This window comes from Parasteatoda tepidariorum, chromosome 4 (genome assembly GCF_982258835.1).
Source record: "Parasteatoda tepidariorum strain Cologne lab strain chromosome 4, Ptep-v5.0, whole genome shotgun sequence".
Taxonomy (NCBI): domain Eukaryota; kingdom Metazoa; phylum Arthropoda; class Arachnida; order Araneae; family Theridiidae; genus Parasteatoda; species Parasteatoda tepidariorum.
In genome coordinates this window covers 67266331-67292817 of record NC_141758.1, presented here as the reverse complement: position 1 = coordinate 67292817, position 26487 = coordinate 67266331, and the positions used below count along the sequence as shown (strand labels likewise).

Genomic DNA, 26487 nt, shown 5'->3' with positions numbered 1-26487 from the left:
AAAACATCTTTCGTTTTTTTTTCTTTTATTATGTGAAATTTCGTACTTAGAAATGGATGCTATCTACTCTTAAAATGGAAGCTCAAAATAATAAATGATAATCAATGTTTCAAAACAAAAAAAAATATGTACTGCGAACATTTAGTTAGGCTTTGTGGTGCTCCCCTATCCTCTGGTGCCCTAAGCACGTGCTTAGTGTGCTTAATGGTTAATCCGGCCTTGCGTTCAGCAGCAGAAATGGAGAAAACAACTTTCAAACAATCTCACAAGATATCAATGAGTACTACGGGGAAGGAGTGATGCAGGGGAGGGAACAATCGCACCAATGCGCATGCGCTATAAAAACTGGTTTGGTTTATAATTTTAGTCATCTTCCACTGCAAGAAGCCCTGAGGCAAACCTGCGCCGTTTCTACATTAGTGGTCTTCGCTGTCTTTAGATGTTTGTCTCTCTCCCCCCCTCTTTTTCCTAGCAGTCGGAAGCGAGAGCTGTACGTGAACTTGGTTGTGAGCGGTGGATCCACCGGCGATATCAGGGGCCGCCAAAATGTAAATTGCTTTAATTTATTTTTTTAAATTGTTCCTTAATAATTGCCTAGGTAATTCAAAATTTTAATGAATGATAATGCTTTTCTAAATTAAATCTAACAAGCAATGGAAAACGTGATAGTTAATTAGTTTGTTTTCCTCCACGTGCACATTTTTTTCCCCACGTGCACTTTTTTTTTTAATTCTCTCTACTCCCGGTATTATTAAATTATTTTTGCCTTATATATCTTTTGTATAATCCTGTGTATCTTAATAATTTATCTACTGATTTTACTTAAGTAAATGATTAATGTAACGAAAGTCATATAAAGAAGTAGTGTTGAAAATCAACTCGGGGTATATTTTAATTGTAGCATTGATGATTTTGTATTGATTCTTAAAATGATTTATGATTGCTAATTTAATTTTTCTTAACATGCTCCGAATCTGGTTCTAAAATGATATTTTATTCAAATAAACTTTAGTAAATTAACTTTTAAACGATAATTAATTGTTAATTGCATAAAATTTAATTTAGCAAAAATGTACTTTTTTCAAGAGCTTTAAATAATATATATTTTTACACAAAGAAATTTAAATAAGATATAATAATTAACAAAATTTAAGATTTAATAATGCTTTTTAATGATAACGTTAGATTTAATTATGTTGAATAGCCGACTCAATTTTGGGTTTACGACTACTAATGTTCAACTGCGTAGCCTTTGTAATTTTGAACCAATCCAGAAGACAAGGAAACTCCCGGATCAGTACCCCCAGAGATATAATTTGTTTTGGGAACATGGAAGACTTTGTGACTCGACAGATTTAACGTACATCAGTCACCATTTACTACACGGGGAATACTTTGGCTGGCAGAGTTTGAACTCATGAACTCTTGGACATAGGTCCAGTGCCCTACCAACCAGACTAACCCTGCCTTTCCTACACTTTTATTAACACAATTCTCTTGATTAATTGGAACGGATAAAAATACTTTGTCTAAAATGCATTTAAAGATTGTTAGTTAAATTGTTTCTGCGCCAATTCGTCACGTATAATTTGTCATAATGTAATTCAAGGTAGGCGTAAATTGTAGTTGCCGCAATTTTATTTATAAACAACTTTTTCTGAGATCATTCGGGATAATCTGGTTGATCGAGAGTTTACTTTACAAATTAATAAGGTATGGCTATAAAGTCTCGTAATTTCTACATAGTGTTTGCTTACTAATAAATCTTTTTTTCTATTTAGAAAACTAGTGTATACTTGGTTTAGTGAAGAAGTTGTGTGGAAAATTTATCTGAAGTTATATACGATGTATCGTCAGGCCATTCTGCAAATTCTCCCTAAATGGCATTTTTGGAACAACAGAGTAAGTAGATTTCTACTGTTAAGTAATTTAGGATCGTTGTACTGGTAAATCTAGTAACGATAATGAATCTGCTCAAGATGAACCTAACCTGAAGCACATAAAAGAGAGGGGGTGGAATTCCCGGCCCATCTCAACATAAAGGTGCTCTATCAACGCCTTCGATAACTGAAAGCCTCCACGCGGTTTATTGTAGGTAGTCTGATCAGACCACTATAAAGGCAAACCAAGTTTGAACTTTAGAAAGAACCATTTAATATGAAATCTATTAAAAATTAAAATTGGTAGCAAAAATGTGTCTAAAAATTTTTTTAATTTATGAATATAATTGGGTTGTTTTATTTACTTGTCAACCACTATAGATTCAGTTCTAAAATATATATGATAAATTTCTCTCAAGTATTTTTAAAATAGAATTTCATACCTGCCAACTTTTAATCCCTTCCATTATGATTTTTCCCAGTGGTATTGAAGTGGAATAAAAATTTCAATTTTAAGCAAAAAAGTGCATTGTATTTGTAAAAGCTTAAGCTGAAAACAATGGTAGTAACACATATTAATATATATGCTTAATTTTTTTAAGAATAGTGGTGATTAAAATCATCTAAAAATTAAGTTTATAAAAGTAAAGAAAATATATATTTACTACCACTTTAAATATAAAAATAAAATTTTACGCCAAATGCGTAAAAGTTGGCAGGTATGGAATTTGGGTTCATGCGCACAAGTGGTCGGCTTTTTAAGTACTGTGCGCAGACTTCTTGTAAGAAACCGTGTGGAGGCTCTATTCAGTGTTATAGTGTTTTCTTCAATGTAACGGCGCTTTCTACATTGTAATGGCGTTTTATAAATGGAGTTCATATAATTGAACTTTGAAGATTAATGGCGCATAAAGAAAGAATTCATGCTCGTAATTCATAATTTAATTACTATAATAACGAAATATAAACATTTATAGACTTAAAATAACGTTACACAAATCTCAACTTTTTCTGAAGGTGTAACTTTGGTTTAAATTTTACAGCTATTTTAATGTAATAAATCTTCCTTGGATAATTCAGGGCAAAAAATATCATTAAACTTTTCATTGACAAGTATTACCAGGTCTTAATTATAATTTTATTCTATATAAGTATGTTTTTCTCATGTTCTGAAGGTGTAACTTTGGTTTAAATTTTACAGCTATTTTATTGCAATAAATCTTCCTCGGATAATTCAGGGCAAAAAAATATCGTTAAACTTTTCATTGACAAGTATTACCAGGTCTTAACTATAATTTTATTCTATATAGGTATGTTTTTCGCATGTGAGACTTAAGGAGAACTTTCAGAAGACCTTAGAAGTTATCAAGGAAAACAACAGAGCCCAAAAATTCTGTGGTATTCTCATAAACGCTAAAGAAGTCGCTCAAGAATCTGATTATATCTCTCTTCACCCTCCCGTAGAAATTTCCCTAAACAAGGATGAGTTAGAAGCTCATTCAATTATCTGCGAGCTAAAAGAAATCATTCATAAAGATAAGCCTGAATATATTCTAATTGATACAATCTTAAAGGCGCTTAGAAATAGCTCTAATGAAACACGTCAGCAGCTTATTTCACTTCTTTTTAGTATTGATACGGTTAATTTCTTAAATCCCAAGAGCCAGAGTTCAAAAGAATACTTAAAATCTTTTATAAGTGATGTTGAATGCTTTTTTAAAAATGCAAATGAGATAAATCCTGATAGGATTTTAGATACCCAAGGAGCTTTAAAAATGGTTGAAGATAGATTATTTAATCATTTTGAGGGCAATGAGTCAGATGATGGATCACTCTTTATTCAGCATTCAATCTCTTATCTACATTCCATAGTGTCCAATGTAATTTTTGATGAAGGTAATCACTCCGATGATCATAATAGAGAAATCGAAGCTTTAATGTCTGATGCTGTTTCACTAATTTCAACTAGGTTGTTTCTACTGCACAGTGCCTCAAAATCTATTATAGAGAAATGTTTATTGGCACGAAGATCTTCACTAGCTATTGACAGAGATGATTATATTTGCGAACAGTTTTATTTGCAGCAGTTTAGATATTGCTACTATTTTTTGGACAAGGTAAATATGAACTTTTTTGTAATATTTCTTTAAAAAGTGACAATGTTCTTGAATACTGATATTTCGTGTACCGTTTACAGGGGTAGGGCTAGTCAAGCTTTACCTTCTGTGAAGCCCCTCGGTACATATTTCGCCTCTCTATACAGCATTTTTGTCTTGATAGTTCGTTCACCAGGAGTTGGCATTTGGCTCTGCCTTCATCACGTGGTACGCGACGATTAGGACTGGGCGATGCTAAGATTTCAGCATCGTGATGCTGAATCTTAGCTGATGCTGAATCTTCAGCAAAACCTCGTTTGCAAAAGTCAATTTTTCGCCGCAATTTTAGCAAAAATTTTTTGCAAAAATATTAGATTTTTTTAAAAATATTTTTTAATAATAATAATAATCATTTTTTAATCATTGAAAACGTGGTTATTATGCAAAATTGCAGCTTTATATAAAATTATTGATGAAAACATTTTATCCATATTGAAGGAATGCAATTCTTCAGATTTAACAAAGAAAAATAAATAGGTAAAAAAGTAAATAAATAAAAAGTCTTATCGAAACAGACGATCGTTTCTTCAACAAGACGAAAATGATCTTAAAGTATTGTCAAATAACAAAACATAAATAATCCTCCGAGAATCACATTCTTTTCTTGGATTTGCACGAAATGAAGAAAGCACTTTTTCATCTTTCATTGGCGATGAGTTAGTTTCACTCCTAGTCACATCGGAAATCATCGTGTGAGCATATCGTTACTTGATAATTCGCGAAGGAAGAAACACAGAGGAAAAGATCGTCGAGTCACATCGGAAATCATCGTGTGAGCACATCGTTACTTGATAATTCGGGGAAATGCTCTTCGCGCGTGCTTCGATGTTGAATCTGAAGGATCGGTCTTCGCGTCATCGGGAAACATCGCGCGAACATCGGATTTTCCGATGCTTCGTGAAAGACGCCAACCTTAACATCGGATCGGCGATGATCTCACAACGTCGATGTTTTCCGAAGAATCGATGTATCGCCCAGTCCTAGCGACGATACTATTTCGCTATTTTTGAGAGAAGGATGTGAACAATCCTGAAAAAAGTTGTTATTTTGGCGATGGTATGACAAAAATATTTATTTCGCGATCTTTATGTACATTTTTTTAACATTAAATATTTCATAAATCTGATGATATTTCTCTCTTTTGAGTGAATAGTTTGCCCTTTTTTAAAACATTTTGCTGGGCACATAGACGTTTCTGAATTTAAAATAAATTTAATTAGATAGAGTAACGAAAGGTATAATAGCAGGTGATAAAACGAAGTAAGTGACTTAAAAAGAATTCACTGTTAGTGTTTGGAGTGCATAAACGGTTGTCTCAATTTTAAGCGCGGAGATGTTTTTCCCTCTTACTCCCGCTCTGAAATGAACTCTTCGTCCGAGTAGATGATGGAGCAACAAATGTCAACTCCTGGTGAACGAACTACACTTTATCTAACAAAACTAATACTAATATAAAATTAATAATCGGTTTTTCCCCCTAGACAAATCTTAAAACATTTGATTTGCGTTTGCGGGTTTCAGTAAACCAAATAATTAAGCGTGCCAGCGAAGCCTTAAGCGTGACAGCGAAAACATAGTGCTACGCAGTTATAATCAGTTTTGCAACTTAGTCCCAGATTGTAAAATAATTATTACAGCAATTTTTTCCATTAAGCTAACCATTAGTTGTCAATAAATAAAAGGTTTGGCTGATAAACAATTATCGAAAAAGAACTATTAAATTAATCATTTATCTTGGGGATAATTTACAATTTAATTGAGTTTTAATCATTGAAAATTATATCTTTAAACATTATTTTATCAAAAGTAAAATATTGAATTAATAGGCCGAGACGAAACAATAACTTTGTATTACGGAAAGTACAATTACTATTGCATTACCCTTTTTTTTTTCCATTTACAAAATTAACTCTATTGATCTGCAGTTATGTATTTTAAAGATGGTAACGACAACTGAAAAGCTTTCTTCGACAGTTTCGGTTCCTCCATTTTAATAAAAAGAAATTAAAGCTGTAAAGCACAGGTATTACTTTTTAGTACTTTAGTATTAAAGAGCAAATTTTTCTCCACTGGAATCTGTTATCAAATTTTAAACTTCTGTAAAAATAAAGCAAAGTTATTTTTACAGGAGTTCCATGTTATCGTTTATTCAAAACCAAGAAGCGAAATCTACAGAAAATGAAATTGTTGCGCTGATTGGATAATTAATTGAAATATAAATGCGAACCTCTGATTGGATGAAAACAAACTGAAATAGGGAAAAAAAAGTTGAGAATCGCATTAATGATTCAATGAACTGTTTGCTTCTCTTAGCATAAAATGAACCATTAAGCCAAATGAATCGATTCTTTCGAACTGTATCCTATCTCTTAGCATTAATATTGGCTCAAAGAGTTGATTTTTGTGTCGATTTTTTTATACTTTAACATTACAGTATTTAAATGATTCTTTGTGCTGGTTGTTCGACTCATTTGAGCGATTTTATATCTTTTAACATTGAAAGAACTGTTTTGTGACACAAATCGATTCTTTTCAGTATTATCTTATCCTCCAACGTTAATGGGTACTTACAGAGTGATGGGGATTAAAAAGATGGGCAAGTAACCTAAGTCATTTGTAGAAAAAGAGGACTTTTAAAAGGAAAAAAAATAATTGAATACTCAATTCACATCTTAATGTTTTCAATTATAAATATAAGTAACACCACCATAAATATAAAATAAACACCAGCAATTATGTTATACAGAAAATATATATTTTTTAAAATTTTTTTAAGGGGTGGGATGAGGCAATTTATAAAATCTCTTTATGGAGGATATCATTCATACCACTCCATGTAGTTGTTTTTCTGCACTGTAGTTTGTCATTTGAAAATAAAGTTCAAATTGACAAACGATGAAATATTAAATTTTCATAGCTTCGTTAATTAGTAAAAAAAATTTATTTTAATAAAAAGAAATGTGTCGGTATATGTTTTTATCAATGCATTTTTGTTGTCTTCTTAAAGCGAAAATTTATTTGAGTAGTGGAGGTACGGAATTTCCCCACCAGCCTTCGAGAAATGGGTGCCCCGGCTAATATAGATTGATCATAGTCTAATATAGATCGATAATAGGCTAATATACATCGATCGAAAAGAATTGGTTGTTCGGATTTTGAGTCTATTATTTTTAATTAAGCTTATTTTGATTATTAAAAAGTTTTTTTTTATCAAATTGAAAACGTAATTTAAATTATTTATTAATTTATTTCGCGTCATGCATTTTGAGTTTTTTATGTTATTATTTGTGAATTTACCGTTTAAGTTTTTACTAATATCCTTATTATTAATTATTGATTTGTATTAATATTTTTAATATAAAGATCAATTTTATAACAGAAAAATATTTTTCATAAAATTGTATTTTTATACAAATATAATAACAATAAAAGGGCATTAAAACTAAAAAAAATTTTTAGCATTACCTAGGGCAGTAGATTTCAAACGGTGATCCACGGAGCCCTAGGGTTTCGTAAAGAATTGCAGGAATTCCGCTAGTGAGTACTTTTTACAGCCACAGACGACTAATCACCAAACTGAAACACTCAGCTTCAGCTCCCTAGTGTCCAAGGTCTAAGACAGAGGTTCCCAAATAGTGTTCCACGGAACCCTAATATTCCGTAAAGATTTACAGGAGTTCTGATAGTGAGTACTTTTTATAGCCACAGACGGCTGACCACCCAACTGAAACAATCAGCTTCTGCACCCTGAAGTCCAATGTCTAACCCCCGTATTCGCCGTTGACTCTGACGACCTAACGCGTAACTCCCAGTTCCGAAACCCCTGGTTTGGAAGATTTGACCGAAAGTTCAAAAGCGATTCCACCATTATTTTTTGACCGTCAGATTCTTAACTGCGGGGTTACTTGACCGGCAGTTATAGGCAATTTCCTATTGGATAATAACTTGCATCAAGGATAATTGCATGGATAATAACTATGCATAATAATTAATAGCTTTATTTTATAGATTAAAAAATTTTTAAATTTTTTTCGTTATCCTCATATCCAAATATTGCACATTATTTTACCAGTTCATCTCTAAACTATTTTTATTTTTGGGCAAGATCTATCATCTCGATAGATATTATCAAAATCTAAAGACATTTAATGAATTATATTCTTTTTTAAATTTTATATTTCTTTCAAGTATCGATTGTATTTTTTTCTCTTTTTTCTTAAAAAATAAACAAAAGTAAGTTAAATTATTTAGAATCTTCTTACTTACACTATTTATTTGAATTATTGTAGCCGCAATCTTTATTATCCACGATTTTTTTGTAAGATTTCTCATCGTTAAGAGTCGTTACAGCACTTAAAGAGAAAGTACGTTTTTGTGTCTGATTTCGTAACTTAATTAATAGTTAGCACTAATTAATTAGCATATTTGAGGTCACCCCCAGGAACCATTAAGATTGACACTTAGTTCGTGAAAATCCGATTACTGGAACGAAAAATATTCAGGCTGATTCATATTTTTTTTTTTTTTTGCGGACTGTACTTAAGTTAAAAATAAATGAATTGAAATAAATAATATAAATAAGTTCAAATAAGCTGAATTATGAATTACTTCGAAATGAAAATTTAGAAAAAATACAATAAGCGTTGAAAATGGTTATTAAAAAACATATTTCTTTATTAAAGAATATAATTATTTTATCGGAAACGCGTGATGAGAAGCACTAATGCTTGTCGTTTTCATAATTTATTCATTATATTGTTGTTAGAAATATTATATTTTATTTTAAAAAATGCTATTTATTTTTAATGGCATTTTATTAGAAATAATTTCTTAAAGTTACCAAAAAATTAAATAAATTATAGATTGTACCTAAATATAATCTGAGGTTTCAATACTCATCATTAGCTATAGAAAAAGTACTAATTCGCGTAGCTTTTCCGACTGTAGCTCCACTGTAGCTTTTCCGAGGTACCATAAGGTTCTGTGGAACACCATTTTATAACCTCTGTCTTAGTAATTGGATTTTAGGGTGCAGAAGCTGATTGTTACAGTTAGGTGGTCAGCCCTCTGTGTCTGTAAAAAGTACTCACTATCAGAACTCCTGTAAATCTTTACGGAATAGTAGGGTTCCGTGGAACACTATTTGGGAACCTCTGTTTTAGACCTTGGACTCTAGGGCAGTGTTCCCCAACCTTTTTTATCACCGCGGACCTGTCAACGTTTGATAATTTTACCGCGGCCCGCTGGGGGGGAGGGGAGTTGATTGTTCATATTTCAGATTATTTTGATTTATTTATTTTAATTTAATTGTATTTAAACATGCCTTCAAAATAAAATACAGTTACATCAAAAAATAAATATAAAGTGATTTAACATTTTAACTTACGAGAACGTTAAAACTATGAGAACCCTGAGCTTGTTTTTTGCAATGAGACGATTCCATTTGGGGTTAATCGGAGACAATGACACCCGAAGTGTGTTGCTTATGTCCAGTTTATTTCGTTGCTTTGTTTTGGTTGCTGTTATTGTTCTTCACTAGTTCCCATGTAAATTTTGCGCTTCGCTTTCGTGTTTTATTTATGATATTTACAGTTATGAGGATTGATTTTTTTTTTTATTAAAACTAATTGAAAGAATTCGGTGAATACTAATTCGGTGTTTTTCTTTTTACTTTTTAAAACATTAAAAAATTTATGTAAATACCTTCGGGGCCCCTTTTTTTTAAATAAATAAAATTTTAATGGAACACATATATTTTTAATTTTGGGTATAAACCTAGGAATTTATATTTAGTTTCAATGAAATGGGCGGCCCGGTACCATTTGATCCACGGACCGGTACCGGTCCGTGGACCGGGGGTTGGGGAACACTGCTCTAGGGTGCAGAAGCTGATTGTTACATTTGGGTGATCAGCCGTCTGTGGCTGTGAAAAGTACTCACTAGTGGAATTCCTGCAATTCTATACGGAACCCTAGGGTTCCGTGGAACACCGTTTGAAATCTGCTGTCCTAGGTGATACCAATAGCTTTTTTTAGTTTTAATGCCTTTTTATTATATTTGTATAAAGATACAATTTTATTAAAAATAATATCGATAATTAATGATAAGGATATTCTGGATATTAGTAAAAACTTAAGCGGTAAATTCACAAATAATAACGTAAAAAATTCAAAATGCATGACACGAAATAAATTAATAAATAATTTAAATTACGTTTTCAATTTGAGAAAAAAAACCTATTTAATAATCAAAATATGTATAATTAAAATTAATAGATTCCAAAATCTGAACAACCATTCTTTTAAATCGATCTATATTAGCCCGGGGAACCCATTTCTCCAAGGCTGGTGGGGCAATTCCGTACCTCCACTATAGAGATGTCCAATATTTTCTGGAACAGGTATTTGGAACCTGTTATTTAATCATACCTGTTATAAAAATAACAGGTTACTTCAAAAAGCCTGTTCCAAACTACTAGGCAAAAAATTTTATTCAATTATCTTGGCAAAAATTTATTTTTCTACTTTTTTTAAAATGTTAAACTGTTTTTTAGCAATCTTTGTAGAGCTTATAATAATAATAAAAAAAATCACGTTTTATTTATTATTACAGTGTCGTAGACAGGACATTGCGAGGGTCTATACAAGTTTTGCATTTCTAGTATTATAATTTTTTTTAGAGCTGCTTTAAATCTAATAATTTAACGAGTAACTTTGCTAAAATCAAATGAATTATTCGAAAAATGTTTATCTATAGCTTATTTTCTCTAGTTCAATAGTTAATATTTCTATATATAGTTTTTTTTTTAAATTTTTATTATTATTATTTTTTTTTTTACATATTTCGTGGTGTCACTAGAACTGCATTCAAAAACCATGCCTAGGCAGTCTTGTATAGGTCTATAATACATATGTCTATAATTTTCCTTTGTTTTATCTTCATTTTGAACTATATATATTAAGGTTAACCCTAAATATGCTAATTAGCTAAATATGCTAAATATTATGCTAAATTATTATATATTTATATGCTAAATATTCGAATCAGACACACAGAATCGAATCAGACACAAAAACTGTTTTACATGAATAACAATATCTTTAATTTAACAAATTTTGATTTGGGAGGGGGGGGGGTGAGTCACTATCTGTAAAGTATGGTCCCGACAATTTAAGCAACAAAGCGGTTGCTTAAATCCTAAGTTTAAGTACAATTAGTATTATTATTCACTTTTTTTTTCAGTTTATCGCCATATCTCAAGAAATTTTATGGCAGAAATCTATTCTAAGAAATTGATCACACAATTATTTTATTTTATTTTATTTTATAACCGTCGTTGAACAGTCGACCCAATTTCATGGGTTTACGACTACTAACGTTCAACTCCGTAGCCTTGTAATTTTGAACCAATCCAGAAGACAAGGAAACTCCTGGATCAGTACCCCCAGAGGTATTGATTTGTTGTGGGAACACGGAGGACTTTGCGACTCGACAGATTTAACGTGCATCAGTCACCATTTACTACACGGGGAGTCTTCGGCCGGCGAGGATCGAACCCACGACCTCTTGGATATGGGCCCAGCGCCCTACCGACCAGGCTATCCCGGCCTCGATCACACAATTATAAAAAATTTTTATCCCAAGAAAATTGAATGTAAAAATTAATTTTAAATAATTATCTATTATTGTTTGTTATTTATAATTAGAGACGCCCGGTGGCTGAGTGGTAAAGCTTTGCGCCCCCGTGCCACAGGTCCTGGGTTCGATCCTCGGGTCGGGCAAGGTTGACTCAGCCTTTCATCCCTTCGATAAATGAGTACCAAGCATGCTTGGGAACTAAACACTGGAGGTTCCGCGTTCGGCTGACCACCGAACCGGAACATCTGCTCCTTCAGCCCGGAGCCCATGGTCAAGAAAACTGAGAAGGGCACAGTAGGCCTTGGCCCTCTATGGGCTGTCGCGCCGTTGAGTTTAGTTTAGTTTAGTTATAATTAGAAGAAAACTAAAATTTAAGCTATGTAAATTTTACATCATTTTAACTGTGTAATTTTAAAATGCAAAATTTGAATATTACTGATCAAATTGTTTCTAAGTTAAAAAATTTCAAAAAGACATGACTTCATTCGAATTTTACATTGTGACATTTAAAATTACATAGTTTAAAATGATACATGAGTTAATGTGCCTTGGTATTCAAAATTTTTTCAACCATTATTAAACAAATTAGTATAAATTAAGAAATCATTTTTAAAAAGATTACATTGTCTTTCCCTTAGTTAAAGAAATTTTATAATAATAAATAAAAAAATTTAATTCGTTTAAAAAAATTTATTTTTTTTACTTGGAATACGTAAAAAGTAAAATTAACAAGCCTAAATAGAATTAGAAGGAAAAACAAATAACCCAAATTCATCGAACAAAAGATCGATTTAGTTAAAGAATTTGACTTATTACCGATAGCACTTAAGACGTGAAATCCGATCAATAGAACAAAATTTTTTCAACAGTCTTTTTTTCCCCTCCTAAGTGTAGACATGATATTTCTAAACTTAAAAGCAATTTATAGACTTTAGAAAATTGTTTACTTGTATCAGCAAGAATTAAAAACTTCTCGTGTGAGTAGCATAAATTGTAGTTCATTTATGTCGCACTAAAGCTGCACAATGGGCTATTGGCGACGGTTTAGGAAGCATCCCTGAGGATGATCCGAAGACATGCCATCACAATTTTGATCCTCTGCAGAGGGGATGGCACCCCCCGCTTCGGTAGCCCGACGACCTGCACGCGAATTCGAACACTTTACGGTAGAACAGTTTATCGAGGACCCATACCGCACACCCACGGTCCCTACGCAGACTGATCCAAGTGGTCACCCACCCGCACACACAGACTGCAGCCGACTTCAGTGATCTGATGGGAACCGTGTCTTAACGATCAGTCCACTGCGGGACGTAAGTACCATACGATAAGTTTTGTAACGTATATGTGAAATCATGGTAAGTCTCAATTTCTGTGTTTCCTTTGTCTTAAAAATAAAAGAGCTGCAATAGAAGTCATAAAATTTAGCTCCTATAAAATCAAATTTCGTTCTATAAACTTAAATTTAAATATTAATTCCAATCATACATTAATAATAGTACTTAAATTTCGTTATAATTCGATATAAATTTCGTTAAAAATTATTTTGCGTCCGAAGTAAATCATTAAATGCTTTTTTTTATTTCACTCCTAAGAAAATGATTATTCTGCAATTATATTGTTAAAATACATTTAGGGAGTCTTAAATTTCTTAATAAAAAATAGCCTTTCAAAAGTTTAAATAAAAAAAAAAATTTTTTTTTAAAGATATAAAATTATTGATAGTCCACTGCTAGCCCCCCCCCCTCTTGTGGTTTTACTTCTGTGTCTTAACAACCTATTATTAATAAAACTACCACCTAATATTTCAAACATGCTATATCGGAACAGTCTGTTATTTTTATCTCAGGCTAGTATTTTGGAACAGGCGATATTTTGTCACAGGCTAGTATTTTGGAACAGGAGATATTTTTTCACAGCTAGTATTTTGGAACAGGCAGTATTTTGTCACAGGCTAGTATTTTGGAACAGGTGATATTTTTTCACAGCTAGTATTTTGGAACAGGCGATATTTTGTCACAGGCTAGTATTTTGGAACAGGCGATATTTTTTCACAGGCTAGTATTTTGGAACAGGCAGTATTTTGTCACAGCTAGTATTTTGGAACAGGCGATATTTTGTCACAGCCTAGTATTTTTGGAACAGATGGTATTTTGTCACAGGCTAGTATTTAGGAACAAGCTAGTATTTTGTCACAGACTTTCTTACTATAATTTTGCAGTTTAAGCTAATTTGCAGCAATGCCGGGCACGGTGACCTGTCTTCCATGACCTTTGGGTTTTCAGGCATACGGGGGGGAGGGCAGGTTGTTTACAATTGCATTTTCCATAATTCCTTATTTTCATGTTTCCTACAAGTTAAATAGAAAAAAAATTCACGAAATTTTCCTACAAAATATGAGTCTTATTGTCTAATTTCTTCTCTCCTAAGTCTTACACTCTCTCTTTCGCATTTTTTTTAACTTTTTTTTTAAGACAATAAATATTTTAACTTTTTATTCCCTTATAAGAAGTTGGTGTTAAAATTGTTAAAACTATATTTAGTATGCGAATTCAAGCTATATTTAAACCATTCTTCGTATGCAAGCTATAGTGTTTGATAATATAGTGTTTGATAATTATATCAAACCCTATATTTTTTCTCCCAATGTTTATCCTTTTTTACTTCGTCTACTTTAAAATGCTGAACTTATGACGAAGCATGAAGGGGTAGTACAATAGTACAGAGAAGATGAAGGGTAGTAGAATAATGTGTAAATATTTCTATTTTCTTTTTTATGAAAAAAAGGAGAAACAATTCTTAGCTTTCAGCCAAAGGAAGCATAAAGTTGTCGATTATGGACTCTAAGACTAATTACATTGCTATTATTTTTATATATATTAGGAAACTATCTGATGGATGTTCGGGTTAAGCAAAATATTTTATGAATGGGATTTAATAATGAAGTTTAGTAATAAAGTTTTAAGGGTCATTAAATTTATGTATTCTATACATTTAATGAAAAATTCAGAATATTTTTTTTGAAATAGTAAATTGCTCACTATAGAGTAACTACGGCCTACATTTACATAAAAATGCTCCATTTTTTTTCTTCTTTTTTCCGACTACTGTATTTATTGCATTAATTACAATCGTCTTTCGGGGGACATCTAACCAAGGAGTTTTACTTCGATAATCCAGACATCTCTTTACGCCATTGGCCCCCCGCCTCCCTAACTTTCACTGCGGGTTTCTTTTTCCGCTTTCGTTTTTGAGGTCGACCGTGACCTTCGAGGTTGCGAATTGACTCTCTCAATATCTTTAAATGAAGGCGTGTCCTTTACTTCCCTCGTAAATATTTGTTGTGGTAATTCAACCAATGTTCTACGTGAAGAGTGATTTGTTATTTCGCTGAATTTCGTCCACTCGCATACAAATAGATAATATATTTTTAAATGATAATATTCTGCAGGAAAGGAAAAAATCTATTACTGTTAATTTGGCGAATTTTTGTCCCTTAATGGTTTGAATTTTACTTGACATAAAAATTATCATTAAGGGGTACATAGTATGTGATATTTTTAAATTAATGTGCTAATTGTTTTAAAAGGAAAATATTATTTAAATTATCCAAGAAAAGTTTGGAATTGTTATAAAAAGGCTTGTTTCTTTAAAAATTATGCTAAATTCGTATACTGGTGCTTATTTTGCAAATTTAATTTTTTTTAATAAATGTTTAAAAAAATATCGGATTATGCTCTAGTTGTATTTAATTTGTTAAATGTTTTAGCTCGTGCAAATTGGTAAAACTGAATCAATTACATTTTAGTAAACATATATTTTTTTTAGTTTGAAACTATAAAATGATGTTATTCGGATTATTTAAAAAAGTTGCATTGAACTAGGTTGCAATGTATGCAGTTAGACTACTTTCAGGTATTTAAGTAAATGAAATTATAAATCACTATCAGTAAAATTCACCAAATTCATTATGTCAGAAAATATAAATAATTTTACGAAAGTTGTGTTAGAATGAAGAGATTAGTTAACAAAGGGATCGTAATAATAATCACAAAACATTTTAAACTATCTTTTAAGTATAAAAAAAGTTGAAGATTTTTTTCTAAAACCTGTTATTTTGGAACAGGTATTATTTTGTATCGGAACAGCTGGAACCTGTTATTTGAAAATACCTGTTATCGCCCATCACTACTCCACTACCCAATTACATCTGCCAACTCTTCCGGATTTTCCGGAAGATTTTATTTTCATATTTAATGTGGTAGTAAATATATACTATTTTTTTCTTTTATAATTTCAATTTTTAAATGATTGTGATCACCACTATTCTTACAAAAATTAAGCACATATATAAATATGCGTTACTATCATGGTTGTCATTCCAATGCCATTAGTCTCAGTCGCCCTAGGGCATAACACAGATCAGAGGTCTAGTGCCCGCTTGCGCGGGCAGGTACCTTGCCAAAATTACACGATCCAGTCATGGTTGTCAACTTAAGTTTTCTCAAATACAACGTATTTGTCTGCTTAAAATTGAAGTTTTAATTCCATTTTAATACCACTGGGAAAAATTATAATGGAAAGGATTAAAAGTTGGCAGGTATGCAATTAAATGTTCGCTTTAAGAAGACAACAAAAATGCATTGATAAAAACATGTACCGACACATTTCTTTTTATTAAAATAATTTTTTTTTTACTAATTTACGAAGCTATGAAAATTTAATATTTCATCGTTTGTCAATTTGAACTTTATTTTCAAATGACAAACTACAGTGCGGAAAAACAATTATATGGAGTGATTTGACATATGAATGATCTCCTGCATAAAGAGATTTTAAAAATTGCCTCATCCCTCCCCTTAAAAAAATTTAAAAATGTATATATATATTTTCTGTGTAACATAATTACTGGTTTTTCTTTTAAAAGTCCTCCTTTCTTAAAAGGTTACTTGCCCCTCTTCTTCACCCCCATCACTCATTAATGTTAGAGGATAAGATAATACTGAATACTTTATTTTTACCGAAGTTTAAAAATTGATAACAGATTCTAGTGGAGAAAAATACGCTCTTTAATACTAAAGTACTAAAAAGTAATACCTGTGCTTTACAGCTTTAATTTCTTTTTATTTAAATGGAAGAACTAAAACTGTCGAAAAAAGCTTTTCAGTTGTCGTTGCCATCTTTCAAATAACTGTATATCAAGAGAGTTAATTTTGTAAATTTTTAAAAAAAAAATGGTAATGCAGTAGTAATTGTACTTTGCATAATACAAAGTTATTGTTTCGTCTCGGCCTATAAATTCAATATTTTACTTTTGATAAAAATAATGTTTAAAGGTATAATTTTCATTGATTAAAACTCAATTAAATTGTAAATTATCCCCAAGATAAATGATTAATTTAATAGTAATTTTTCGATAATTGTTTATCAATCAAACCTTTTATTTGATGACAACTAATGGTTAGCTTAATTGAAAAAATTGCTGTAATAATTATTTTACAATCTGGGACTAAGTTGCAAAATCCGATATTCAGGGTAGAACGAAAGTTATTCAGGGTGATATCTTTTTTTTGCGGACAGTACATACACTAAAAACGAGTACTTAATTATACTGCATATAGCACTAGAACTGGGAATTTAACTATCCCACATAAAACCTAATTTTAGATTATTAATGATAAAACGATGAAAAATTAGTCATTAGGAGCAGCTTCAAGGCCTTGTTCAATTGCTATTAATTCACTTTTGAAGACCGATGAGAAATCAGGGTTAAGGAAGCAGATCCCCTGGTTTCTCAATGTAGATGCCACTGCCTGCGTGGTCGTCCAGTTTAGGCAGATAGACTGTCTATCCCCTGGTTTCTCGATGTAGATGCCACTGCCTGCGTGGTCGTCCAGTTTAGGCAGATAGACTGTCTATCCCCTGGTTTCTCGATGTAGATGCCACTGCCTGCGTGGTCGTCCAGTTTAGGCAGATAGACTGTCTATCCCCTGGTTTCTCGATGTAGATGCCACTGCCTGCGTGGTCGTCCAGTTTAGGCAGATAGACTGTCTATCCCGTGGTTTCTCGATGTAGATGCCACTGCCTGCGTGGTCGTCCAGTTTACTGCCGTCCGTAAAAATTTTTATGGCATTGTCGGGGATCTTTTTTATGATTTCTAAAGCCAACTGCCAGAGATGAGCTGGAATGAAGACCTTCTTAGTGAACGGGGTTGTAAAATCGAAGTGGAAATAAACTCTTGGGAGTCCTTCTGGGGGACAAGATTTTAAGGAGTGGGCCTCAATTTCATTATAAGGCAGAAGCTTAGCCTGACTAAAGAAGCTGTTTTTCTTAAGTCTTTGATTGTTATTCCAGTTGTTTAAATATAGGGAGGTTCTATTATGCTGACCGTAGCTAGAAAGTTTGTTATAATATTTGGTAAGGTTGGCCTTTCTTCTAGTATGGAGAGGTTGCAAATTAGCCTCATAGAGAACTCTCGGACAGCTGCGTCATAGTCCAGTAATAATTCTAGCAACACTGAGTTGAACCTTTTCCAATTTACCCAAGTTGGTGACTGAGGCACAGTTATAAACAGGGAAACCATACTCTAAGATGGGCCTAATTAATGTCCTCCCCCCCCCTTCTGGTCCTAGATTTCCTTAGATGGACCTTGTCTCAGACATTTAGAGGATAAGCTACAACAACGATGACAAATCTTCCTTCCTCGAATTCTGAGAAAGGTTGCTATTTGGTGAATATTTATTTCGCTGCTTATCTTATTTGCATTTCTAAATCATGATTTTCATGGAGTCAAGTAATTTTTTAAATGCTGATATATTTTATTAGAAGTATCTCTAGTAATATTTAAGATCTTACAGCAACATCATTATGCATAATAATTCTTTTTATGTGAGGGCAAACTTCAGCTATTTTAAAACTTCTCTCTTGTTAAATTGCAAATTTAATATTCCAAAATATTTTGGCAGTTTTAGGAAAAAATAGTTCAAAATAGAAAATTCTAAAATAAAAATGTAAAATTCTCAATTATTTTATGATTTAATTAATATTATATTAGTATTATTTTTATTAACATTATTTTCATTAAATTAACAATAAATGAAATCCCCCTACAACTTTAAATAGCGAATTGTTAATTCTTTTTTTAATTCTGTAATTTCACGTTCGTAAATGTTTTTTTTATCTCACAAAAGAACTTGAATAATTTTTCATTCAAAAAACAATGTTATAAAAATAGAGTTATACAAAAATACACATTAAGTGAAATTTTATTAGAAATAGCTATTTGTTTTTAACTATAATACCCATCGTAATATTCATTCACTTGTCAATAGTATCCTATTTAATTACTATATTTCCAGAAGAAAAAAAAAACTTTTGTACTTAAATAAGAATTAAAATTCATCCATAATTTTTAAAACGTGAGAAAATAGTAAAGCACCAAAACTAAACTGGCTTCATCTTTGCAAAACATTTTTATATTATTTATTATATTTCTCTCTTTTGACAATTTGCTCTTTTTGGGATAAGCTGTTAAAACAACAGTTTTTATTAAATTAAAAATATATTGGACTGGCTGGAATTTCAAAAGGTATAATATTGGATAATAAAGCTAAGTAAGTGACAGAAGAAAAAAAATTAAATGATTCTGCTTGTCGCGCATATAAAGTTGTCTCATATTCAAGTGATCAAATTTCACTAATATAGTTTGTCTATAGAAAGAACTCCCCTCGTCACGAAGTCTAAGGCCGTCTGCTGCTATGGAAACAAGAAATAGTGCATTTCAAAGAGGGGAGCATCTTTCTTGCTTAATTCTCTTTCTCCTACCAGCCCGACTCAATAACTGTCTTAAATAATGACCCAATTTACCCTTGAAATAGTTGAACCTCGTAACCATAGTCACCTCCCCCACTCCAGACGAATGGCTATGGAGAGTTTTTTTACAAAGACAGACTATACATTGTCCACTGGACATGCGCAATATCAAGCTCCATCTACATCTGGAAAATCCTCATAAATTTGAGGGTGAATGGGTAAAGGCATTGATGATTGATTATATTTAAAACCAAACACCCCCTACAATGCCCCTATATTACCTGAGCACCAATTTCTTATCTTCAATACATAATAATTTTAAACATTCCTAATGCTTATTAGGTGTCAAAGCCTTTGTAAGTATTCGCGATAGCAACGCTCGATTACGCCATCTGGGGAGAAAACCGGTTCCATGCTTTTTACCCTTCCCTCTCCTCCTCTTTTCAATTATGTAAGAATGTGTGTACTACCATTTTCTTTCTTTTTCTCATTATTTTTCGTATTTAATCACTAAAAGTATTTTTTTTAAATTTCTATTTCTCTTTCTTTTAAAATCACGAAATTTTTTATAGCCATCAAATTTTGAGAAACTAATTTTTGACATGCTCAAATTGCGACAAAATTATTTATTTCCTCGAAATAAGTTTTTCAATTTTTAACTTAAATATTTTTCACAAAGAGTCAAATCACCACTCCAACGAAGAAAATCTATAATTTAGACAGTTGTTATTTTTATACTATTTTTTGTTACTTTTTAGGTGCCTTTTTATTATATGTCAAGAAAAGAGAGACTCCTGCAGCACTTGAAAGACACCAAGAGTAGTAACAATGCCTGGGAGTTTTGTGAATTGCTTAGATGTATAAATAGACCTAATTCGGATACTGATGCGGATAAAATATATTTAAATAATGTTTTAATTTCGCATTATCTTACAAACAGAAATCATACTGAAAAATTTGATTCGGATACTGATACGAATAAAATATATTTAAATAATGTTTTAATTTTGCATCGTCTTAAAAACCTATTTCCTACTGAAAAATTTGATTTGGATACTGTTACGAATAAAAAATCTTTAATTAGTGATTTAATTATGAATCGTCTTAAGGACATAATTCATACTGAAAAACCTGAATATAACATAAATAAATTTATCTTGATGTCCCTAATGAATAGAACTCATGTTTTAAAAGAAGTAAGTGAGTTTATATCTCGATTTCTTTCGGGTATTGATAACTTTGACTGTGGGAAACAGAATTCAGAAGAATATTTAATGCATTTCATACAAGAATTCGAACGTCTTATTAATTTGTATGGTTATAGTGTTGATTATTTTCATAGTATTAATACGTATGACAGAAACAACATAAATGCTTTAAAAAAAATTTCTACTACTTTAATGGAGATTACAAGGAGATGTACAGCAGACCTTCTAAGAGCTTTACGCCATGAATACCAATTGCATTTCGTCGACGAAGAGAAGAAAAAAATTGGATTTTTGATGGTAGAGGCTATTGCACCTATTGAAAAAATTGTGTGTAGAACCGATTGTATTCAAACGTACGGCAAGATAAAAAGTTTTTTTTTGTTACGAAGATCCTCTCTTCAGTATTTCAGAGATTTTTTTGATTCATTTCCTGTTGATGAAACTCCATTAAAACGTTTTGATATGAACAGAATAGATTTGTGCATCGAGGAATTAGATAGGAATATTGATGATATGTGTAAAATTGCTGAATATTGTGCTTATCTGGAGGATGAGGAAGATGAGGATGGGGAGGGTTATTTCAGTGATTACGAGGAACACGATGACCTCAAAAAGGATGGCGCATCTACAATGCCTGAATCACATGTGTGGTGGGCTAAGTGTTCTCAAACCCTAAATCGTTTAAGGATTAATCAATTTCTTAATCAACTTTGTTATTTCTCTTGAGCTGTAATATGACATTCTAATAAAAAGAAATTTCTGTATGTAACAGTACTCTGGATATTGAACTTTGTTGTTGTTGTTGTTATGAGTATAGGGCTGCCATTGGTGACTAAATCGACTGTTTTAAAGCAATATCAACTAGGGCGACTATTTTAGTAGAAATATGAGTAAAAACAACTAATTTACAGTGAGTTGCGTAAAATCGGCGACTTTTTTTTAGCCAATTAGCGACTAAAATGAAGAATAGCTTCTTGAGTTTCCCCCTTTAACCACTTCTTTTCGCAGCCCTTTCGTTTTATCCAAACTTTATTCTTCCTCAGTCAAAAGCAAGACAGACATGTTTTACCAATCAGACTAATGGAATTGAATTGCTCCTCCTGCTTCAGGAAGCTAATGTAATATGTCTGAGGATTACGTTTTTTTCCCCTCTTTTTAATTTAAATGAAGAGGCAAAATTAAAACAAATTGTCTTTAAATGCATGTGTAGTTAATTTTTTTAGAGCGTTTTAGAATAGAAAAAAAGGTACATGGTGATATATATATTATATATGGGTGATTCTCACGAAATATGACAATTCACTGTCCCTTGTTCCAATATCTAATAATATAACACTAAAGAACTTTTTTTTAAAAAAAAATATTAATAAAAAGCATTGCTGTTAGCATTTTAAAATGACTTTGCACTAGCATTGACTGTTTTATATAGTTAAAAAATTTAATTGAACTTCAAAATTTCATGTTTCTGTTATGTCCCAACAATATCTCCAGTAATAACTAGCTTCAAAACTTTCCATAAATTTTTCAATATCTAATTTTTTTATCTCAACCGGTGTATGCATTTCTAGAATATACGCTGAGGGTATTATTTACAAAAACTTCGTTTAAAGTAATTTGTTTGTCTCATAAAAATCTGTCATTTTCCTGGCTACTTTTATTTAGTGGTTTATAGCCAAAATAGATAGAGCCAGCAATCAATATCTTATGTTATAGATTGATTAGATACCCTCCTATCTGAGCATGTCTAGTTGCATGAATAAAGAACCAATTTTCTGGTTTAAAATCTATTTCAAAAAAATTTTCAAGGTGGGTAGGTTTTTGTGTTGTCATTTTCCTGGCTTCTTGAAATTATTAATAACATAAACTACATGGATTTTTCTGAGTTATTTTAAGAAATCCTGTTGTTTTCTGCAGAATATAAACGTCTTAGGCCAAAATATTAATGTAAAGTTATATGCTATAAAGTGACGAATTGGTCATTATCCCGGCTTATGAATGCCAGAACATTGAAGTGTTTCCAGAAATTTTTTTAACTGCTAATACTGTAAGAATAAGAAATTTTTTTAACTGCTAATACTGTAGAGGGAAAGCAAATATTAACCTAACACCAAGTTTATGTATGATTGTAATATGCTTGGATGTAATCAAAGTTATTTATTTATTTAATGATTGATTATTATACACAATTTTATTCTGTACATATCAGCAACAAAATTTTTTTTTGATTATTTCTACAGTGGATAAAAATAAGTAATTTATGGTCCATCTAACATAAAGGCTTAAGTTGAGTTACTTACTATTAACTTAAAATAACTGTTTTTCTTACTATTAACTTAAAATATGTCATTTTCCTAGCATTCAAGATTTAGTGAATTTCTGTTTTATTTTTCTCTCGAGCAAATGTCAATAAACTACACTGCTATCTGTAAGATATTAATAAGTGTAACTAAAGAAGTGTACAAAAAAAATGTTAGATTATTTTGAAGACTTTAAATTTGAAGAAATTTTTTGGTCCAATTGTCATATTTCAAAAGAATCACCCATATATTCGTTTTGAAGAATTGTGATCATAATTTTTTTGATAAGCATTAAATTCGGAAATGCGTCAGTTATGAAAACTAAAAAATTGATAGATGAATTAAATTGCCATATTTCTTTTTTTTTTTCTTTTCAAATGTCTAATTTAGACAGCTGCAAATTAGAGCTGAGAAGGGAAATTCGAGTTTCCAATTAATCTGTTCTGTAGCAGATAAAAATAAATCTCCCCAAGTAGCACCTAATATTAGAAAATATCAGAAAACCGATAAAATCTAATGTTATCTTGCACAACTTCTAATATTAGAAAGATACAAGAGGTCGCTGTTTGCTCTGCATAATATAATATTAGATTCTATGCAAACTAATATTATCTAGCGTTCGTTGTAATATTATTTTGCATTAGTTTTAATGCTATATAATATTAGATTTTGTATTTTCTGATATTATCTTTGCTTTGCTTTTTTTGGAGTAAGCAAGAGGAAGATATGGATGGTAGTAGAATTCGACGATATAATTTTGATTATTTTTCTGTATTGCTGTGAAACAGTAAAACATAGAACCTTAGTTTTACAATGTCGTTCCATGCATTATTTACTTAGCAATGCAAAAATAGTAAATAAAATTATATTAGCGAATTCTGCTACCATCCACTTTACTCCAAAGTATATCTTATGTTCAGCTGATATTTGTTTGATTATTAAATTTATTTAAGAAATACTATATTACAACTTTTATTGCTATTTTTTTCGTCATACAATAAGTTTTCTGATGAAACATTATTAATTTTCAAGACAGATTTAAGAAATACTATATTACAACTTTTATTGCTATTTTTTTCGTCATACAATAAGTTTTCTGATGAAACATTATTAATTTTCAAGACAGATTTAAGAAATACTATATTGCAACTTTTATTGCTATTTTTTTCGTCATACAATAAGTTTTCTGATGAAACATTGTTAATTTGTTTCTTTTTTTTTTAGAAATGAGCCTATTTTATCAAAATCTGAATTAAGTTAGTTTTGTAAAACATGCTTTATGAAAGTCGTAACTTATGCTATTTGTAATTTCCTATTTATTATTCATTATTTATATTCTGAAATAATATAATAAAAAACCACACTACATAAATAAAGTTAAATTTACATTCGATTTGAGTTGAAATTTACCTTCATAACTTCCAAAAATATTAAAATAAAATATTTTGAACTTTTAAATTATCTTTTGTAATAATCGAGACAATAAAGAAAATTTAAAAATATTCAAATTACTTACTTGCATAAATTTTTCACTGAAATTAAATGGAAAAATACTGGAAATGGAAAAGGCATCCGTCGAAATATTTTCTGGGAGTGCAACCGGGAATGCCTTTAAGAATTTTAATTATAAATTTTGCCAATTATTTCTTGTAATGAAAAAATAACTTCTGCTGTGCCAATGTGAGATTGGCATATCAGAAATTTTTACGATTTGACAATTAGTTTAAGGTACTATGTATTAACCAACAATTTTAGCCAAAAAATTTAGGTAACATTCAAATTTCGAAACCAAATAAAGTAGTAAATTTTGTATTATATCAAAATTAAATTTGCACTAATATTTAATTGCACACAAGAATAGACGAAAAAACATAACATCTTTTTTTTAATATATGCTGCCTTTACTATTAATGATAAAAGTTTTACTACTATCAGTTACTTTTTGAGAATGTTGGAATCACGAAATTTCTGTTCAAAAGCAATCAATTCGATTGTTTGTACTTTTCTGATAAGAGATTAGGCATTAATAACATAATAAAACAAAAATAACATTATATATAAATGTCTTAAATGGGATTTAAAAAAAAAAAAAAAGATGCAATCGCACAACATGTTTTCACAAAGTACATACAAATCTCACAGATGAAAGTTTAAGCTTTATTCTTTTCTACATTGATCGGGAATTTTTATTAAAATGTAAATGTTATTCAGCTAAAAATGAAATTTTTAGGATTAATTATATTATTTTAAACATGATAAAAATAAAAAAGCAAGCTTTTTGTCTCAAATTTCAAATGAATAATCATGTGGAAATTTCTGAAATTAAAATAATGAAAACAATGTTGATAATAAAAATACTTAAAATTTCGAGAGACATAAATCAGCGTTAAAAGAAAATTGTTTCCGGTATCACGCTGACTGATTAAAATAACAAAATTTTAAATATATTCAACTGTTTTCATGACACTTAAGCACTTATAAGATTTGCTAACTTTACATTTTATAAAATTTTATCAATAAAATGTTGAAGATTTATTACAAAGGCGTAGCCTCAACTCAAAAATTTTGTACTTTAATAATTAGTAACCACAACATTCTTATTATGTGAAAATACTATATTGCATATTTTGCCGCGAGGGCTCAGTGGTTAGAGCGTTCTCCTTCTAATGAGGTGAACCGGGTTCGAATTCCAGCGATGGCTTGCACCGATCACAGTGGTGACGAGAAATATCCTCAGTGGTAGACGGATGAAGGGTTAGAGTCTCTTTGCCGTCAGGCTAACCGTGGGAGGTTCTCGTGGTCTTCCTCTCCATATAGCGCAAATGCAGATCAGTTCCATCAAAAAGTACTCCACAAAGGCAAATTTCTCCCAATACTTGATCCAGGAATTCCCTTGTCTTTTGGATTGGGTTCAAAATTACAGGGCTACAGAGTTGAACATTAATAGTCGTAAACCCAAAAATTTGATCGGCTGCTCAACGAGGGTTATAAAATAAAATATTGCGTATGTTAAATGATTTAGGGCTTACATTTGTTCAAAGAGCATTTTAAAGTACTCGGTTGCAAAGGGTTAAAAATAAATAAATCATAAAATAAAATAAATTTAAGAATAAATTATTTTAAGTATGTTTAAGCAATGTAAACTTAGAGTTTTATGAAAAAATTTAAATAACATAAAAATGTTTTAAATTTTGGAAATTTATTGGGGGGGGGGGGCACGTGCCTAGCTAACTCTTTCCAACATTATACATAGTTTTTGGTCCCTTCTATCTCTTAGCTTCTGACTGTGTTAATTGCGTGTAACTTGATCCTTGATAGTGGGAGAGGGAAGGGAAGTAAGAAAGAGTCTGTTTTAGAAAACAAGAATAAAATATTTTATTCGAACTTTTTTAAAAGTATAATTCTTGAAATTCAAACAATATTCATAGATAACTAATAATAAAAACAATTTGCTTAAAATCTGATGTAGATGAATTTACATGATTTTTTCTCAACA

General features: G+C 31.0%; 1 protein-coding gene across 3 annotated transcripts; it reads left to right on the top strand.

Annotated features, from left to right (window-relative positions):
- Positions 1-366: 366 nt before the first annotated feature.
- Positions 367-21468, top strand: LOC107444191 (uncharacterized). 3 transcript variants are annotated; one of them, XM_016058276.4, is made up of 4 exons: positions 367-548; positions 1782-1902; positions 3191-3997; positions 20245-21468. In XM_016058276.4, exons 2-4 carry the CDS (start codon positions 1846-1848, stop codon positions 21418-21420), a joined length of 2040 nt encoding a protein of 679 aa, XP_015913762.3. In that variant the 5' UTR covers positions 367-548; positions 1782-1845; the 3' UTR covers positions 21421-21468. The 3 variants fall into 3 exon arrangements, with proteins under 3 accessions (XP_015913762.3, XP_042909853.2, XP_015913763.3); XM_043053919.3 differs by having other exon boundaries at positions 472-745; XM_016058277.4 differs by having other exon boundaries at positions 498-598.
- Positions 21469-26487: the final 5019 nt, after the last annotated feature.